The 20,140-nt window shown below is 52.9% G+C and overlaps 1 protein-coding gene across 1 annotated transcript in view; it reads right to left on the bottom strand.

The window, feature by feature from the left end:
- Nucleotides 1–2,217: 2,217 nt before the first annotated feature.
- Nucleotides 2,218–20,140, bottom strand: part of LZTS1 (leucine zipper tumor suppressor 1) — a 58,558-nt gene continuing 40,635 nt past the window's right edge. The window contains exons 2-4 of the mRNA XM_050801847.1: nucleotides 10,860–11,338; nucleotides 8,823–9,626; nucleotides 2,218–6,414 (exon numbers count right to left, since the gene is read on the bottom strand). Coding sequence (XP_050657804.1) covers nucleotides 5,773–6,414; nucleotides 8,823–9,626; nucleotides 10,860–11,204 — 1,791 coding nt within the window. The 5' untranslated portion in view covers nucleotides 11,205–11,338 and the 3' untranslated portion in view covers nucleotides 2,218–5,772. The remainder of the gene's footprint in view (nucleotides 6,415–8,822; nucleotides 9,627–10,859; nucleotides 11,339–20,140) is intronic.

Raw genomic sequence — 20,140 nt, 5'->3', positions numbered from 1 at the left:
GGTGTGAGCCACCACACCCGGCCAGCCCTGTGGTTTTCTAGGGGTGCGTTTTTTTTTTTTTTTTTTTTTTTTTTTTTTGAGACGGAGTCTCGCTCTGTTGCCCAGGCTGGGGTGCAGTGGCCGGATCTCAGCTCACTGCAAGCTCCGCCTCCCGGGTTTACGCCATTCTCCTGCCTCAGCCTCCCAAGTAGCTGGGACTACAGGTGCCCGCCACCTCGCCCGGCTAGTTTTTTTTTTGTTTTTGTTTTTTTGTATTTTTTAGTAGAGACGGGGTTTCACTGTGTTGGCCAGGATGGTCTCGATCTCCTGACCTCGTGATCCGCCCGTCTTGGCCTCCCAAAATGCTGGGATTACAGGCTTGAGCCACCGCGCCCGGCCTCTAGGGGTGCTTTTTTATGTCATTCTGAGCCCTTTGGATGGAGAAAGGCTTGTGAAGTAGCAAGCAAAGGAGCATGCTGATGGGCATTCCGGTGATGAATCTTTATGCCGTGTAATAGATCCCTGACGTCAGCGGTTTAAACACACCGTCATTTACTGTGCTTAGGGATCTGAGGGTAAGGACTGTGGCAGGGCAGAGTGGGGAACAAGACTCTGTTCCCCATGGGGTCGGCTGGGTCCAGGGTAGTCACTCAACTACGCTCAGCTAGATGTGGGACCTAGCTGAGACTCTGGGACAAGTGATCCCTCCTACCCTACGTGGCCTTTCCAGCAAAACAGGAGGGTGGGCTTCTTATGTGGCATCTTAGTGCTCCCAAGAGTATAAAAGCGGAAGCGGGCCAGGCACAGGGGATCATGCCTGTAATCCCAGCACTTTGAGAGGCCAAGGTGGGAGGATGGCTTGAGGCCAGGAGTTTGAGACCAGCCTGGGCAACATAGTGACCCCTGCCCCCGATCTCCATAAAAAAATTAAAAAATTAGCCAGGTATGGTGGTGCAAGCTTGTGGTTCTAGCTACTTGGGGGGCTGAGGCAGGAGGACTGCTTGAGCCCATGAAGTCAAGGCCTCAGTGGGCCATGATCACACCACTGCACTCTCCAGCCTGGGTGACAGAGTGAGACCCTGCCTCAAACAATAGAATCAAAGTAGAAGCTGCTAGGCCTTCTAGGCTTAGGCTGAAACTGGCAGAGCATCACTCCTGTTGTATCCCATTGGTTAAAATGAATCTCTGGGCCTGCTCGAATTAAAGAGGAAGGGGTAACCCAAGAGTGTCATTAGTGACAGGCATGTTTTAGTGAGGTCACCAGCCTGGGCCAGGTCTAGGAGGAAGACAGGGAAGAGTTACCCCAGGTCGGACATGACCCCTTTGTCCCAAAGCTGGAGCTTCTATGTTAATCAGAATTTGGCTCCTGTCCTGGCTCAGTGAGTTGAGCTTCTGCGTGGGCCCCTGCACCCTGGTCCTCCTGCCTCTCCAACCCCCAGTGCTGCTCTTTTCCCATCACAGGTGGGCAGGCAGCTGTGTGAACGCCTGCCCCGGAGACATGTTTCTAGTCCTTTCCTCCCTCCCACTCTTCTTGTGTCCTACCCTTGCCCCAAGTCTTCTCCTGCCTGCCTCTTCCCAGATCCCCCAGTCTACACTAACCTTCCCCACCTCAGAGGACTTGTCATCTGCCCCTTATGTGCCCCCTAGGCTGCCTTGCGATTTCAATTTCCTCGTAACATGTCCCTTCTGTCTGTCGCCATCTGAGCAGCAGCCCTCTGGGCCTAGGCTGTGAGCCCGGGATAGTAGGGAAGGTTGTCAAGGGGGCACCAGGTAGGCTGGAACCAAGAAGGCTGGACAGATGGCCATGGTGGTGACTGCACCTGCCCCACCAGGGGGCCCTGGGGCAGTGGCAACTATAGCCATGCTGGTCTTTTGCCAAGAGGCCATATGCGGTAGACCCAGGAGTTGGCTGGTGAGGCGAGCAGCCGGTGGGGCATGCGGTTTGGGTGGGGAGGGGCTATCTTTTGGAGAGGATGCTCTGACTCTACAGGGGCACCTGTCCCTGAGTCCCTTTTCCGCTCATTTCACAGATAAGGTCCCGGGGTAGGTGATGGGGGCAGGGGCCAGCTAAAGCCTATCTGACCCCTGGCCCCCCCTTTCCCACTGCCCTGGGCCGCCTTCCTCACCCCCCTCTCTGGTGGAAGGGACATCATCTTTCCTGTTCCGAGGGAAGAAGTGCCAGGGAGCTGCCACACCATAGCGAGGGGAGAGGAGGGCAGACACGTGTGGCTCTAGAGAGCGTGAGAAATGGCATTCTTTATTCATAAATAAAAACATAAAATTGCAACAAATAGTTTACATGGCCAAAAAGTGACATCAAAAATAAAATGAAGCTGTCAAAAGCAAACCAAACCCAACAAGAAACCACAAAGAAAAACAACTATGTACATCTTCCAAATGCTGGTCTGTCCCAGCCTGCCTCTGCTGGGAGCTCCAGCTCTGCCTGCAGGCACAGCACGAAGTCCACCTTGCACAAGAGGTGGGTGAGCAGCCTCGCTGGCCCAGGGGTACAGCCTCTGTCATGGCAGCACCCACTGCATGATGACTTGAGGTCTGCAGGGAAATCCCTCTCCCAAAGCTGCTGCTCCTACAGCCCGGCCTGGCTTAGTTTCGGGCAACTGTCTCACCTAAGACATGGCCCGGGATAGGACCAGGCACAGGAGGCTCAGCAAGGGCCTCCTTGGGGAGAGATGCCCCCCACATCCCAGTCTCGTGTGAGCTCAGTGCTATAGGGGCTGCGAGTGCCTGGCAGGAGCTCACCAGGAGAGCTAGGAGGGAACCCCGTGAGAGTCCAGTCATTCCGAGGCCCAGGGGCAGAGTTCGATCCTTGGTGAGGTGGTGCGGAGTGCTGCTCTCTCCTGCAGGCATCCTTTGGGGACACAGCAGGTTGGTCCATTCGAGTGGGTCAGCGTGCCAGCAGGCGTGCCCAGAGGGAAGGGCAGGAAGCCCACCCCATCTGGGGCCTGGGGCCGGGCTCTGTGCTTGGAGGCCTCTGCTGTCCAGAGCCTCTTTCCAGAGAGGCAGAATCTGGCATGGTCCAAGAATAGTGAGGGCGCTTTTGGACAGGGCGGGAAAGAACACCCACAGGACGATGAGGTCGCGAGGTCGCGGGACACCTGCGTTCTAGTGCCACTGTGGGCCACTCTGGGGCCGGGGCTGGTGGCAGCCCAGGGAAGACATCTGCCGCCACGGATGTTGGACAAGGCCTGGGGGGAACACGTCTGGGCCGGCCTGGGACAGGGCCATGGAGATACAGAGAAGGCTGCGCTTCCCTGTGTATGGAGGGCACCGGGACGCCATGGCGAGCACAGTCTCATGCTTCAGGGCCTTCCCCTCGGTGTGGCAGCCACTTCTTCTCAGGCAACGTCTGAGGGCAGAGCGCTGGACTTTGGCTGCTCTTTCCTGGGGTGGGGGGGGTCTCCAGCCTGGGGAGGGGGAGCCAGCCCTTTCCTTTCTCTCCATGGGGCAGTCTCACTGGGAGGAAAAACTCAAACAAGGCACAGCCTGGTGGAAATGAAGGAAATGAGGGCCGGGGGGCAAGGAATGGGACATCTTTGACTTGCGTCTGAACTGTGCGCAATGGAGGGTACCGCCCTCAGGCAGGGAGGGACTTTTGGCTGGTAGATTCCAGGTTCAAACCTAGCTTGGGACTAAGAGCAATGGTTTGAAAGTCCAGAAAACCTCCTCTGTCATTTGAGGAGGGCAGGATGGGCGGCATTTAACCCCAGGGACAGGAAGGTAGAGCCAGCCACAGAAAAGCTGACTCTGGCCTCAGCCCACACTCAGGGAAGGGCTAGGACCCATGAGGGTGGGGGGCAAGGAGAGAAGCATCTCCCCACCCCCACCTCAGGGTCTCTAAGGGCCAGGGGTGGGCGAGGCAGAAATGGGGACTGGCCTCGGACTCGCAAGTTCCCAGACGCCCCCCTCCTCATCTCAGCAGGCAGCAGGCACAGGCATGTGGGAAGGACTGCTGTCCTGAGAACAGCAGCTGTGGCTACAGTCAAAAATAGAACATGGAACAGCCTGCTAGGTCTGGCTTGCTTCTGAAAAGACAAGAAAGCAAAAAAGAAAGAAAGAAGAAGAAAAGAAAAATCTGGCCAGGCACGGTGGCTCACATCTGTAATCTCAGCACTTTGGGAGGCCAAGGCAGGTGGATTGCTTGAGGCCAGAAGTTTGAGACCAGCTTTGGCAACAAAATGAGACCCCGTCCCTACAAAAAAAAATGAAAAGTTAGCCAGGCATGTTGGCGTGCACCTGCAGTCCCAGCTAGTTGGAAGGCTGAGGCAGGAGGATTGCCTGAGCCCAGGAGTATGAGGCTGCAGTGAGCTATGATCATGCCACTGCACTCGAGCCTGGGGGACAGAGCAAGACCCTGTCTCATAAAATAAAAATAAAAACAAAAACAAAAATAAAAATAAAATCCCTGAACCAAACAACAGAGAAACTCCCTTTTATCCTTTTCCACCACCTCCAGCTCTGCACATCTGCAGAGAAACCCTGGGCCCCCTGGGGCACTGCCCAAGCTCCTGAGAAAGGGAGCTGCTCTCCGGGTCCTTTAGTCTGGGACAAATGGGGGCATGAGGTGGAGGGAGGATGGCTGGTGGCCAGGCTATGCACACGGCTGTGTATATGCCTCTTTTTCTTCCTGCTTGGGGCTCTGGCTCCCTGGCACTCTGAGGAGCCGTCCTGACCTGTAGAAACCCAGAACTCAGCCCTGAAGGCGCTAAGGGGGGAAGGTGTGCCGCCGAACCTGGCTGCGGGCAGAGGAGGAAAACGCCCAGATCACACATGTGCCCTCTTAGTGATATGGGCTCTTCTGGATCAAGGAAAAGCTTGATTCTGGGGAAGGAAAAACATTCCAGAGTAGCCGCTGGCCACTGTGAACCAGGTAGGGATTCCCAGCCTCTGGCCCCAGCTGGACAGATGGGGAGGCTCCCCGAGGGCAACTGGAAAGCCACACCCTCTGGTTCATGGTGGCTTCAACCCTCCCTTCCCAGCACCCAGCCGGGGGTCTCAGGGTCTATGGCTTAAAGAAGAATGATCACTGAGGTCAAAGGCCACTGGCTGTCCAGAGGCTGCTCAGCTCCCATTCGCAAGAACCAGTAAACAGGGACTGGGCCCCAGGGGTTGGCCATCACCCGCCACTGGTTCCCAACCCTTGGATTTTCCCTCTGCCCTCCTCTGGCTGTGGCAGCGTCTCCACACTGCGGGCTGCCTGGCTCTCCCCTCCTTCCTGTGGCTTGTCGGGCCCAGGACAGCCCTGAGGTTTCAAAGCCAGCTTCACCACAGCTCATTTCACCCCTACACCTCTGCAGCCAGAGAATAGCTCAGGTTCTGATGGGGCCGGTTCCAAGGCTTCTGGTCATATATGGCTTCTTTCTATTTCCAAGGCATTCCAATGTGTCCAGGGGGAAAAAGAGGTTGGGATGAGAAGTGGAGGGGAGCCCCTGTACTTGCTGTGGCCACCTTCCCTGGAGGAGGGGAGAGGATATCTATTTTGAACAAAGGCCAAAGTTTAGGGAGCCCTTAACCAAAGCAGAGAGACCCCTGGACCCATCTCCTGGGAAAGCCAGAGGAGTCAGGGCCTGAGGCCTGGTGGGCTGCAGGGCTGGTGAACACTGGGAAATCAGAGAGGGAAGGAAAGGCCATCCTGCCCTCCCCTCGGGGGTCCTGGGTCTGTGTCCCAGGGAGTGGTGTCTCTCAGAGGGGTCTGAGTTGCTGAGCAAGGGGGAGGCACAGGAGAGCCCTGCCTCCCAGTGCCAGGTCCCCAGACTCGCCTTCCCAGGCAGCCCCTCAGATCTCGGTGGCTATGATGTCCTCATAGGGGATGTCAGCCCCTTCCAGGTCAACCTCCAAGGGCTCCCCGGCGCTGTCCCCGCGTGCCAGCTGCTGCAGGGCCTTCTCCAGGCGCTGGTTCCGCTGGTACATGGCCACGTAGCTCTGCTGCAGCTGCTTCTGGTACTGAATCACCTTCTCCTTCTCCTCCTTCCACACCAGCCGTTCGTGCTGGAAGCCCGAGGACATCTGGTCATGGCCTTGCCTCTCCTCCCGCAGCTCGGCCCGCAGCCGCTCCAGCTCCCGCTGCAAGGCGGGGACATCCTCGGGGAAGGTGGGTGGCACCATGTCGCGGGCCAGCGCGGCCTGGGCCCGCAGCTCCTGCAGCTCCTGCTCCAGCAGGTTCACCTTCTCCCGCAGCAGCTCTGCCTCGTTCTTCTTGCGCTGCAGCTCATTCTCACAGACCTCCAGCTCCAGGCCCTTGGTGCGCAGGGCCCCCTCCAGGTCCTGGGTCCTCAACTCCAGGCCCTCCAGCTTGCCCCGCGTGTCCTTCAGCTGCGCCTTGAGACCCAGGATCTCGCTAGCCTTGGCGTTCACCTCCGTCTGGGACTCCTTCAGCTGCTGCTTCAGGAGGGAGATCTCGCCTGACTTCTGGCACACCTGCCGAGGGCGGGATAGAGACAGAGCGCCAAGAGGTGAGTGTCCTTACCCAGGGAACTGACAGCTCAGCTGCCTAAAATAACCAAGCCACTCCGGATGCGGTGGTCTGGTGTTAAGCATTCCAGCCTTTGCCCCATCTGAAAGTAGGCTGGACATTGCTGTGACCCTTTCCCCAGGTTATTGAGCTAGGCTACATAGTAAACTGATAAAATAATCGTCATCATGTATAATGACACATAGTATATTATTATTGTTGTTATTTGAGAAGAAGTCTCACTTTGTCACCCAGGCTGGAGTGCAGCGGTGCGATCTTGGCTCACTGCAACCTCCGCCTCCCCTCCCGATTCTCCTGCCTCAGCCTCCCAAGTAGCTGGGATTACAGGCACCTGCCACCATGCCTGGCTGGTTTTTGTATTTTTAATAGAGATGAGGTTTCATCATGTTGGCCAGGATGGTCTTGAATTCCTGACCTCAAGTGATCTGGCTGCCTCGACCTCCCACAGTGCCGGGATTGCAGGTGTGAGTCACCACGCCTAGTCACACGTAAGTATATTATAAACATACTTTCACTAATAATTTATAGTGTTAAGTGCCAAGCCCTACATATGCTCATCTATTCCTTACAACCCGATGAAGTAGGTACTATTACTAAGCTTCAATTTACATCAATGAAACTGAGGCACAGAGAGGTTATGAGAGCAAATAGCTGGTGAAGTGACCAGCCTGAGGGCATATATATATATATACACACACACACACACACACATATATATAATATATAAAGTATAAGAGTAAGGGTCTGATCCTAACAGTTTAATCACTACACCCCATTGCCACCATGGCTAATGTATTTAGAATCACCTGGATCATAAGCGGTCAAGCTGAGGTTCAAAGCCAGGCCCATGCCTCAGCCATGACTGTCACTCCCTTCATGACATGAATACAGGGTTGGCCTTGGAATGAAATTCTTGGTCCCAAGCAGGCATCCTGGGTAGGGTCGGATTTTCTCCAGGACTGTGCAGAGTTTCACTGAGGGCAAGGGGACATTTCTACTGGGAAAGGAAATGTGAAGGTGGCTTCCAGGCTTGCTCCAAGAATCCATTTTGTAGAGCCACATGCTCTGGCCTTCATTCACTCTTAAGATTCAGTCAGACTGGCCTTGGTCTCCCATGACCCCAAATGGCCAAGATCCAGAGACACATGGTTCTAACCTGTGGCTTCGGTTTTCATCATTGCTTTTGGCCAAATTTTGATGGGGGATAGGAGTGGAAATAGAGAAGAAGAGCAAGAGGAGAAGACAATGATTCCTCGTTTGGCAGATGTGGACTGGGCTCTGCATCCAAACCAGCATGGTACTAGTCACCGGGTACAGCAATGAATTTGCAATGTAGTCTTTACCCCAGTAGAGAGGAGAGAGGAAGGCTGGGTGCATGCAGGCAGGGGTGAGGTCAGAGGGTGTGAGTATAAACATGGATGACAGAAATCAGGCTGACACAGAGACCAATACAATTGGTGTTAAATGGGGGTGATACAGCTGCCAGCAGTGGGCAAGTTAAACCACTGGTTGTTGACTTGTACATAAACAGGGGTTTGCGTGTAGATTGAGATTTGAACTCTGAACTGGGGGTGAGGCAGGCACGTGGACGGACCAAGCAGGGTGCGAGCATGTAAAGAGCCTCAACGATAGACTTCAACTCCATGGGTCATCCAGACCACTGGGCTGGTGAGAAAAGCTGGCTTCCCCCGCTAATAGGATGCAGAGGTAATGGGGTTCTCCAGCCCGGTCAGGTCCGGATGCCCCATTTCCAAGTGTGACCAGGTGAGTATGTGTGAGTGTGTAAATGTGCGAGCGTGGGACTCTTTCCTTCCTCTCCTAGGTTTCCATCTCAGCTCACCAAATAGAAGTTCCACTTACATTTCTGCAAAGAGTGGCCACTTCCATCACTGAAACCTGCCACCAATGGGGTGTCTCTTCCTAGTGGGTGCGGTCCCTCCCTCCAAAGCAACAAATACATTCTGTGCTCTCTTGGGCTCCTGGCCCTGCGTGAACTCAGGCATAGCTTGTGCTTCTTCTGAGCCTCCTGTGAGCAGATTGAAGGGAGGATGGCCCACAGCCTGGCTGAGCCTTGGTCATCTGGCTTCCGGCTTTTTGGTTCATGGCTCACTTGGGGAAATTGAAATCTAGGGGCCATGAGGGTGATGGTGGGGATAGAAGGAAGCTCAGAAGTAAGTCGATCCCCCAACATGGTTTGCAGGGAACCCCTTCTTTTGGTGATAAAACCAGCACGTTAGCCTCACTTGCCTACACAGTCTGTGTTTGCACGCTATTGGCCAGCACCAGAAGGAGAGGAGGGGGACTGGCGCCAAACCACTGACCACCCAAGCCCGTGTGCGCTGCGTGGCCTCACCTCCCACTGGGTCTCCTCCAGCGCGGGGCCGAAGCTGGTCTTCTCCCTCTCGTAGGACCTGAGCTTGGTCTCCAGCAGGTCCTGCTCCTTCATGAGGCTCTCGAGTTCCTGCCGGAGCTGCCGCTTTTCCTGCTGAAGCTGCAGTACCTGCAGATGCAGGACCTGCTGTGCGCGCTGGCTCTTCTGTGAGGCCTGCTTGAGCTTGCTGCCGCCTTTGGGCTCCGGGCCCTCCAGTTCGTCCCTGCAGCGCCGCGGCCGCTCCTCGTAGGCCAGGCTGGAGGCGAGCTCCTTCTCCTCCAAGCTGCGCTGCAGTTTCTGGAGCGCGCCTTCCCTCTCCAATAGCTTCTGCTCCAGCTCCTGGATGCTGCACTCGTCCGTGGAGATGGGGGAGCGGACGCACGAGGGGCCCTTGTCTGCCTTGTTCGCGTGGCCCAGCTTGCTACCTCCGTCAGAGAAAGACAGAGCCTTCAGGCTCATCATGTTGCTGTCCTGGAGGATGATGCCCTGGGTGATGTTGTGGGCAGAGCCCCCAAAACGGCTGGTGGGTCCCACAGGTGTGACCAGCGGGTCCAGCTGGTAGCTGCTGCTGGTGCTGTGTGTGGGCAGGCTGGACATGGAGTTCCGGCCGGAGTCAGACAGCGCCCCAGAGCACAGGCCAGGCTTCAGCTCCTGCTCCTTGGGCTTGTCTGCAGGGGCGGGGTGCAGCTGGTGACTGGCACTCTCCGGGGAGGAGTGCAGGATGGCTCCTGACCGCGGCAGCACAGGCTTGAAGGCTGTGGGCCTCACCGCACCCTTCTCAGAGCCCTGTAGAGGAAAAGGACTGCCGTGATTCATGCCTCCCCTGCAGGCGCATTGCACCCTCCCTCCCCCAGCACGTGTGCCCACCTTGAGCCAATCTGGGTTCTCCCAGCACATGCGGCACCCCTCTCGGTCACTTGTCTTAGCATACCTTGCCTGTTGCTTTGAAGCAGCTGAATGTGATAAATCTCTCTTAGGAAAGAAAAAACCCTAATGGTGACTTGGGCACTTTGTTCCATGAAATAGCAACCTGCCACCAGCTTGTTCCAGCCCTCCCGAGGTGATAAACACCATCTTGAGGCTCTAGGTCTCTGTGTGGAGCAGGTTAGGGCATTAGGCTGGCCGAGCTTGCTGTCCCTCTCTAGGTCCGTCCCTTCTTCCTGTTCACTGCCTCTTCCATTAAGCCTGGAGCAAGGACACGGACCTGGTCTCCTTACGGGGTTGGGAGCCTCACTCCAAATCACAATCCTTTTTTAAAACTGTAATTTTCCCTGGTAAAGTGCTTTGCAGTTTACAAGCCCCTCCGTTTGAAAAGCTGAGTGCTCTATGCAAACATAAGAGGCTCTTTCCTAGTAAATCAAAACCGGTGATTCATTTCCCCAGGGCAAGGGGCAAAGGACTGAATAGGAAAATTGATTTCAGGGTCCACTCGTGGGACGCATGAGGGCTCGGGCTGGTGTGAGGGCTGGATTTCGGAATGCCTGGGCCTCTGTTGCCCTCATCTCTGGTAAATGGATGACAAAATTCCAGCCTGTATTCAAAGATGCCTCCAGGCGCAGCTTAAGCAAGGAGCTAAGGCACACCAGGGCAGCAAATGAGAAGACCCCACCCACCCGCACGAGTCTTCTGGGGAGAGAAGTGGTTAACTCCCCGCCTGCATCCTCTTCATCTGTGCTTCTAGATGAGAACTGGGCTCCCTCTCCTTCCCGAGGCGTCCTGCGCTGACAATCCAGCTACATTCCAGTGGGACTCCGGACAGCTTACGTGTCCCCTGCGCTCTTTGCTTATGGTCTGACCTGAGACTTCTGCTTCAGGGGACTGAGCAATGCTCTGATTCCTTTGTGCAACCTTTGATCTCTGCGGTGTGGCCACAGGCTTCTGCCGCACCCCTGCCGCTCTGGCTTTTTGGAGTCTAAATGCTCAGGTCACCACTCCCCCTGAGCCCCCAGGCTCTCCACCCCCATTTTGCTGTCTCCCGCCTTTCCAACCCACTCACCCTTGCCAGCGACCCCCACTTACCATTTCTAGCTGATTGGAGAAGGGCATGAGCTTGGGGGGTGTGGACGGGTCGAAGTCCACCCCAGCCTGGCCCCCTAAGTCCCCGCTGGACAGTGCCGTGTAATCTGGGTGGTGCGAGCCCCGGGCTTTCTGGCTGACCTTGATGTAGAAGAAGTCTTCGCTCTTGCCCATTTTGGAGCTGGACTTGCCATGACCCGAGTCCTGGGAGAAGCCAAACCTCAGCAGCCCGTCGGAATACCGGTTGAGCTTCTTGAGGTGGGAGGACTTGCGCAGCTTGTACTGCGAAGCCCGGCAATGCTTGCTGTGGAAGCTGTGGCCGGAGATGAGGCTACTGACGCTGCCCATGGTGACTCGGGGCTGAGGATGGGGCAGGGCGAGGCGGGCACCTGGAGAGGCTGCGGCAGCAAGGGGCAGTCCTGGCTCCGCGAGGGGACTGAGGTCATAGCAAAGCCCTCACAGAGCCTGCGAGAGCCGGAGACCTGGAAGAAGACACGAGACAGAAGTCAGCGTGGGTGGGAGTGGTCACAGCACAGTGCTTATTCCGACTTCCAAATCTGGGCAGTAAAAAAACACATGTCAGAGCCCAGCACTGTCTCCACCAGCAGGTGCTCTGTTCCTTCTTCCTTTGTCTGATAATTCAACAAACATCCACCAGGAGCCCCCTTCAGGTGAGCCTCTACTCTAAACACTCAGGACCAGGAAGTGACTAAAACAGTCACAGCCCCTGCGTTCCTGGAACTTAGGGTTACAGTGGTGTGGAGAGGCCAGGAGCAAACCAATGTATACTATAGCAAGTGGTACCAGTGCTGCGGGGGAAACTGCAGCAGAGAGAACAGAACAGAATTCTGGGAGGCGGCTGTTTTATGCAGGAAGATCTCTTTTGTTGGGGTAGCATTTTAAAAGGCCTCAAGAAAATGAAGGGGGTGCCAGGCATGGTGGTTCGTGCCTGTAATCCCAGCACTCTGTGAGGCTAAGGTGGGCAGATTGTTTATGTCCAAGAGTTCGAGACCAGCCTGGGCAATTTAGAGAAACCCCGTTTCTACTAAAAATACAAAAATTAGCTGGGCATGGTGGTGCGCACCCGTCATCCCAGCTACTTGGGAGGGTGAGGTGGGAGAATCATCTGAGACCCGGGGGTCAAGGCTGCAGTGAGCTGCAATCGTGCCACTGCACTCCAGCCTGGGTGGACAGAGTGACACCTCGACTCAAAAAAAAAAAAAAAAAAAAAAAAAGAAAGAAAGAACAGAAAATGAGGTGCAAGTATATGAAAATCTCAGGGGAGAAGGGTTACCAAAAGAAGCCCAGGTATAAAAGCCTGAGTCCCTGAGGCAGAGGGAGCTTGGCTGTGAGACCCGCACGGCAAGCAGACTGGCTGGAGAACCATTAGCAAGGCTGGGAAGGAGGAACAGAAACCAGGAACCAGCAGACTCCAGACAACAAGGATGCTGTGCGGCTGTAAGAGCTCTGGCTTTCTTGGGTTGAGACAAGGAGCCCTTGGATGACTTTAAGCAGACGACACCTGGATCTGCCTTAGGTTGGGGAAGGTTACCTCTGGCTTCCAGCGGGGGAAGAGGCTTTTGAGGAGATGGGGATAGAAGTGTTGGCCGATTACAGACTAATAGAGCTAGTCTAGGGTGGTAGTTGTGGATTAAGTTTTAGATGTGGCGGTGGCTCATGTCTGTAATCCCAGCGTTTTGGGAGGCCAAGGCAGGAGGATCACTTGAGGCCAGGAGTTCAAGACCAGTCTGGGCAACAGAGTGAGACCCTGCCTCTAAAAGGCAGTTTTCAATGTAATTTTGAGGTTGAGGTGATAGAACTTGCTAAAGGATCAGATGTAGCGAGTGAACGAAACAGAGGAGTCAGGGACGATGCCAAACAGAGGAGTCTGGTTGAAGCCTTCAGTTTGCAAAGCCTATCTGGCATCCGGGGAGTGATGGAGAGTAGGCAGGAGGGAGAGTGGGCAGCTGCTGGGAGCTGCAGATGCACTCGTCAGAGCTGGGAGTGTGGACGTGGCTATGAGACTAGACGGGGTCACCAAAATAGCGGACGCAGAAAGACAAGAGAAGCCTGAGGATGGTTAACATGGAGTACTCAGCATCCAGAGGTCAGGCAGGTTAGGAGAAGTGAGGAAGAGCAGCAGAGGTTTTCAGGGTGATGCGGATATAGAAGACCTAAGAAAGCCAAGTCAAGAAACTGTTTCCTAAAAATGGTGTCAAATGGTCAGGCGCAATGGCTCACGCCTGTAATCCCAGCACTTTGGGAGGCCTAGGCAGATGGATCACCTGAGGTCAGGAGTTCAAAGACCAGCCTGACCAACATGGTGAAAGCCCGTCTCTACTAAAAATACAAAAAATTAGCCAGGCAAATTGGGCATGGTGGCATGCACCGGTAGGGCCAGCTACTCAGGAAGCTGAGGAACCTGGGAGGCAGAGGTTGCAGTGAGCTGAGATCACGCCACTGCACTCCAGCCTGGGCAACAGAGTGAGACCCTGTCTCAAAAAAAAAAAAAAAAAAAAAAGGGTGTCAAGTGCTGCTGCTGAAGTCAGACAACAATTGAGAATTAGTCAATGCATTTGGCCATGTGGAGCTCTTTGGTAACCTTGACAAAAGCAGTCATTACAGCCTGAAGTACCCAGCTGACTTGGTGTGCATTCTAGTTATATCACCTGCCAGCTATGACATGGAAGGTAAATTGTTCAACATCTTTAACCTTCAGTGTTACAAACTAATTCTAATATACCTTTAACTTTTTTTTTTTTTTTTTTGAGATGGAGTCTCACTCTGTTGCCCAGGCCGGAGTGCAGTGGCGTGATCTTGGCTCACTGCAATCTCTGCCTCCTGCGTTCAAGTGATTCTCCCACCTCAGCCTCCCAGGTTGCTGGGATTACAGGTGAGCACCACCATGCCTAGCTAACCTTTGTATTTTTACTAGAGACAGGGTTTTGCCATGTTGGACAGGCTGGTCTCGAACTCCTAACCTCAGGTGATCCACCTGCCTCAGCCTCCCAAAGTGCCAGGATTGCAGGCGTGAGCCACCAGACTGGGCACATTTTTTTTTTTTAAGTAATAGGATAGCATCTAATAATCAATGCTTAAACAATAACAACCTTGTCAGTCACCAGACAGGAGAAATTGGGATGTCAATGCCAGTACATGTGCAGATTCAGACACATCTCTAAGGTTAGATCACACAATTTTCAAAGCTAGAAAAGGTTGTGATTGTCGTGCACCGTGAAGTATTTCTTAGTTAAAAGACAGATGATCCAATTAAGAGGAGGAAAGTCACAAGTTTCATAAACCAGGAGATGCGGAAGGAGCCTCTGTTCTTTGCTCAGCTCTAAATTATACCATCCATCCTAAAGGGGCTAAAGAAATCCCAGGTGGAACATGGAGAACCGCATGGACACAGCTGAAAGGGAGCCAGAAACTCTCTGACTCTGTTTTTTAATTTTAATTTTATTTTACATATATTTTGTACAATTAGCAGTTGTGCATGGAGACTCTCTGACTCTGAATATCTAGGCTTTGATTCAAACTTGCATTATTATCCTGAAGAATAAACAGGTTATGTTATGAATGAACATGTTCTATATTTCATTAGGAAAAGCACAAGACAATGAAACTTCATCGTATAAGTTTAATACATGTTTTGATGTGAAAAGCTTTTATTGAATTGATGGCTTTGTAGACTTAAGGAAACACAGTGAAGCCTACCTTATAGGATCACTATGAGAAATTTAAGAAATACCACCATAAGATAACAGCTCTGGAACATTTACTCAATACTTAGTACATAGTAGGCACTCAATAAATGTTAGGCATTCTTATTGGTATCTGTTACCTATTGTCCTTGCCAGCATCCATCATCCCTATGGATCTTGGGATCTTCAATGTCCACATTCACTTTCTAAAACTAGTCCTTTCCTTCTAAATGGAACCTTTCTGCCTCCCATTCCTGCGAGGTGTGACTTAGGAGCACAGGGTAGCTCTGCTGAAATAAACTTGACACTGCCAAAATGTGTTTTCATCCCCCTAGGTCATCCATCTCTAGCTTAGCTGAGACCTCTAGGTCCTATGGGGAGAAAATATTACTCTGGTCCACATGCAGGGGTGTCATTTTGGGTCAAAAGGCCCTCCCACGCTCTGCGCAATACGCTCAGCTCCTTCCATTTTTGCCATGCAATACACATTGACGAGCAGCTCTACCTGCAGCGCTGTACAGACCAGACCATCGGCTGCGGCATGGGCAGGAGTTTGATTTGAAAATCAATCTCTCTGAGGTTTCTTCATTTACAAAATGAAAATATTAATATTAAATAGGAACATTAGGGAGATGCAACAAACGAACAGAAGGAAAATACAATGCCCAGCACGTGGTAGGTGGTCTTCAGATGTGTGCACGGTATGTGTTGCCTTCAAGCCTGTGACACCACTAGAGGCTATCGACAACATCGGTGCTGAATGGATCTGTTTATGGCTCTCATCCATCTCCTCTCACCTGGGCCTTTCCCCAGTCTGTTCATCAGACACATCTGAAGCGTCCAGGTCATAGCACTTCCTAGTGGAAACCTTGCAGGCTTCCCACTGTGTTAGAGTACAATGCGGACTCCTCACCTTGTCCTGCATGTCCACAGGGACAATCACACTCATCTCTTTCCCAGTGGGCGAACACACAAAGCCTTGACCCATCTAGGAGTCTCTGCACTTGCTGCTACTTCCCCTGCCTGGAATTCTCCTCCTGGGCTCTTCACACACATCAGCCTTCACATACATCATTTTCTAGTTCTCAACTTGAGTCTCACCTCCACAAGGTGGCTTTCTCCAGTTACCTTGAAACCCCTGCATCCCTCCCCCATTACTTTCTACCAACCTGTTTATTCCCTGCGTAATGCTTGCTCTCACCTGTACTAAACTTATTAATTTTTATTAATTTTTAAATTTTACAAACAGAGTCTCATTCTGTCATCCAAGCTGGAGTGCAGCAGGTAACAGTGATCACAGCTCACTGCAGCCTCCAACTCCTGGGCTCAAGTGATCCTCCCACCTTAGCCTCCAGAGGAGATGGGATGACGGCACATACCATTACTCATGGCTAATTAAAAAATTATTTTGTAAGGCCGGGCGCGGTGGCTCAAGCCTGTAATCCCAGCACTTTGGGAGGCCGAGACGGGCGGATCACAAGGTCAGGAGATCGAGACCATCCTGGCTAACATGGTGAAACCCCGTCTCTACTAAAAATACAAAAAAACTAGCCGGGTGAGGTGGCGGGCGCCTGTAGTCCCAGCTACTCGGGAGGCTGAGGCAGGAGAATGGCGTAAACCCGGGAGGCGGAGCTTGCAGTGAGCTGAGATCCGGCCACTGCACTCCAGCCTGGGCGACAGAGCGAGACTCCGTCTCAAAAAAAAAAAAAAAAAAAAAAAAAAAAATTCTTTTGTAGAGATGGGGTCTCTCGCTCTGTTGCCCATGCCAGTCTTAAACTCCTGACCTCAACATATGCTCTCACCTTGGCCTCCCAAAGCACCGGGATTACAGGTGTGAGCCACCACATCCGGCCATATCTTTCTTATTTATTTATTTATTTATTTATTTTTAATTGAGACAGAGTCTCACGCTGTCGCCCAGGCTGGAGTGCAGTGGCATAATCTCGGCCTACTGCCAATTTAGGGTTTATTGTGTGTATCTCTACCAGAATATGAGCTCTCTGAGAACAACGGTTTTTGTGTCTTAGAACAAAAAAAGGGAGGCTGAAGCACAGACTTAAGAGGTAGGATGCCATGGCCCTGGCCACTCAGTGACCAGTGACAGAGGTGGGATTGGAACCCACGCCCAAATGCCATAATCTCCATGCTAAAGTCACACGCTGCGACTGGGGACTGTCGGTGAGACCCAGAGATGTTAGGGCTCCCGTTCCAGATAGCGAAATGAGCTTCCTGGGTTAGGAAGAGGAAGCCTAGAGGAGGAATCAAAAGCAGACTTCTTTAGCCAAACTTCATTTCCCTTTCGGGCCAACGCCAGCAAGGTTGTAGGTACTCGGAAGCTCTGTTATTCACCTGGGCAGCTGCCCTGTGCTGCGTCCTAGAGGGTCAAGAGGAAGAAGATGGACAATGCCAGGAGCCCAGGAGAGGGTGGCTGAAGAATGGCCACCTCCAGGCCTCCTGAGAGCATTTCTGTCCCTCAGCCCAGACACCCAGCTCGCCACTCCCCAGGTCTAGACACACAGAGGAGCTTTGAAGTTTGCGGCGACTTTGGGATCCACTTGAAGCTAAGCTCATCACCTTTAAGCGTCTAGACTTGTTTCACTGTCAACTTGGAGATAGCATTACACAAAACTCAGCTGTGTTCCATCCTGGTTCCCAAATCCATCTTCTCATCTGCCCCCATCCACCTTGCTGTCTCTGCCCTCCATAAGAACAGGGTCAACAGACACATTTTTATTTCTGGGAAACAAATTCCCACTGACTGGGAGTACCTATACTTGGCGTGAAAACAAGACATCGCACAGATGTTGGGGATTTGGGAAGGGGACAGGAAGAGGGAAGGATGGAGAGAAGGCAAAGGAACAGCAGAGCCTCACACTCCACATGGCATGGTGACCTGCTACGTGAGTTCCTACGGAAGGAATCCAGCTAGAGTTGGACTTTAGACCTTAGGAGAAGAGAGAAAAAGAGAAGAGGAACCCAAAGCCGCTGGTGGAAAGGGACCATCCAGCCTACCCGTCTCAGAATCCAGCCCCAGGACCAGTCCCAGCCCTCACACCCCTCCTGACACGATCTCCCCTCTGCTAGCCCACCTCACTGTGGGTGGCTGCTCCACCAGAACGGGGAGGGGCCCGGGATATTGTGGGAAGCCCTCACTTTTGAGTGGCTTCCTCTCAAAAGTAGTGTGAGCACCTGAGCTGCCCGGTCCCCACCCCCATTCTGCATTTTCCTTCCCAAAAGAAACCGAGGCTCCAGACAAAGGGAGGGCTGCCTCGGAAGGTCCCTTTCGGGAATGTGGAGACAGAGGCATGGAGTTGCAAAGTGTCTTTCTGGGTGCAGAGAGGTGTGAACTAACCTGACTCATCCTCCCATCCCAAACCAACAGTCTCCCTTCCCATGAGTTGAAGCAGCTATGCCTTGGCCCACGCCAAGTCCCGGCTTCTGGCTGGGAAGGGGAGTGGAGGATTCACACAAGCCCTCCTCCTCCTCTGCCGCCATGCAGTGTGAAGAGGTCACTCGCCAAGCCGGAGATGCTCAGCCTCCAGCCACCCCGCCTCCTGCCTCCCACTCAGCTTCTGTTATTTCCCCTCCTGCTCCCTGACATCCTTCCCTCCTTCTCCCCCTCTCCGTCCCACACCTCCTCCCCTAAGCTGTAAGGAGCAGGGGGAAAGGCTGCCAAGCACTCAGCAGTGAGCTCACGGCTGTGCTGTGCTGCTGGTATCTCTGCAGTCTGCACTTGCCCCCTCTTTACCCCATCCATTCCCCGCAACACTTTTGCCCTTTGCAGGCCCACAACGATGCAAGTGTTGTGCTGGCCGCTCCCCAAGCCCACTCAGCCAAGTGTGTCCTCAATAACTGCTGTGCCAAGTAGGCTGTTGGCAGGACTGAGCTGATGCGGCTGCACTGTGGGGGTACATTTGGTCATTTATCCAACAAATATTTATTCAGCATCTGACATGGGCTAAGTACTATGCAAAATGTACAGGATCAGGTGAGGAAGAGGGGAGGGGAGAAGGAAGGAGAATAGTTACCGAATGGTAGATAAAACAAAAGCCAAAGAGACAGGGAGGACAAGTGTGTGAGTGTGTGTACATGTGTGCACGTCTCTGTGTGTGCATGTGTGAACGTGTGTGTATATGTGTGCATGTGTGTCTGCTACTTTAGATGGAGTGTCCAGGAAAGCCTCTGAGAAGATGACATTCTAGAAGAGCCAGCCTGATAAAGTGGTTTTGTAAAACGAGCCGCTCATCGGGAACAGCAGGTGCAAAGGCACTGAGGTCTGGATGAACTTGGGCTTAGTATCAGAGCAGCAGTTCTCAAATGGGGGTAGTTTGGCAGGACCTGGAGACAAGACATTTCTGCTTGTCATGATGGGGGTGCTACTGTTATTCAGTGAGTAGAGGCCAGCGATGCTGTTAAACATCCTACAATGAACGCACACGATAGCCCCAAGACAAAGAATGATTTCAGGCCGGGCGCGGTGGCTCAAGCCTGTAATCCCAGCACTTTGGGAGGCCGAGACGGGCGGATCACGAGGTCAGGAGATCGAGACCATCCTGGCTAATGCGGTGAAACCCCGTCTCTATTAAAAAATACAAAAAACTAGCCGGGCGAGGTGGCAGGCGCCTGTAGTCCCAGCTACTCGGGAGGCTGAGGCAGGAGAATGGCATAAACCTGGGAGGCGGAGCTTGCAGTGAGCTGAGATCCGGCCACTGCACTCCAGCCTAGGCGACAGAGCGAGACTCCATCTCAAAAAAAAAAAAAAAAAAAAAAAAAAAAAAGAATGATTTCACCCAAAATGTCAATGGTTCTGTGGTTAAGAAACTTGGTTTGGGGGGAAGAGAAGGAAAATATGTGTTTAAAACCCCAGCTGAGTCACTGATTCAGTGTGACCGTGGGCCTGCTATGTAACCTCTCTATGCCTCAGTTTCCTCACTTGTAATATGAAGGTAACCACACCGGCTCTGCCACGTGACTTCAGTAGGGAGAGGAAAGGAAGTAGGAGCTTAGAAAGCATTTTGAAAAGTCCCCAGTGCTGGTCATTGTTAATTTTCTTTCTCATTATTACTCCCCAGGAGAGCTCGCGGAGATGCTCTGTTGATTTGAGAAGCATTGCGGGGCTGGACTCCCAGGGCAGAAGCTGGCCTGGCCATAGAGGTCTTAGTGCCACTGCCTGTACCATGACCACGTTGAACTTGGAAGCGGGCGGAGACTGGGCAGGGAGATGTGGGTCTTCCCTTCACTGGTGCAGAACTTCCAGCCCCCTCTGGGCTCCGTTTCCAACCACAGCACAAGGGTCTGGATTCATTTCAGTCTTTTTTTTTTTTTTTTTTTTTTTGAGACCTCTTAAGAATTTAATGAGAGCTGTCAACCCCCTCTTCAGAAAAATGCACCGCCTCCAACATTTTGGCTCGGACTTCTAAGGGTTCCCTGACCCCTAATGCCCCTTGACTGACCTAGTTTAAAAACATTAATACATCCTGCTCTGGGGGATAGAACATGAACTTTGGAGAGGAACAAATAACGTGGTTTTGGATTACTGACTTCACTTTAAGGACTCCCTGCTTCCCTTTAGGAACTGGA

This window comes from Macaca thibetana, chromosome 8, assembly GCF_024542745.1.
Source record: "Macaca thibetana thibetana isolate TM-01 chromosome 8, ASM2454274v1, whole genome shotgun sequence".
Classification (NCBI taxonomy): Eukaryota; Metazoa; Chordata; class Mammalia; order Primates; family Cercopithecidae; genus Macaca; species Macaca thibetana.
This window is presented reverse-complemented; position numbering and strand designations above follow the sequence as displayed.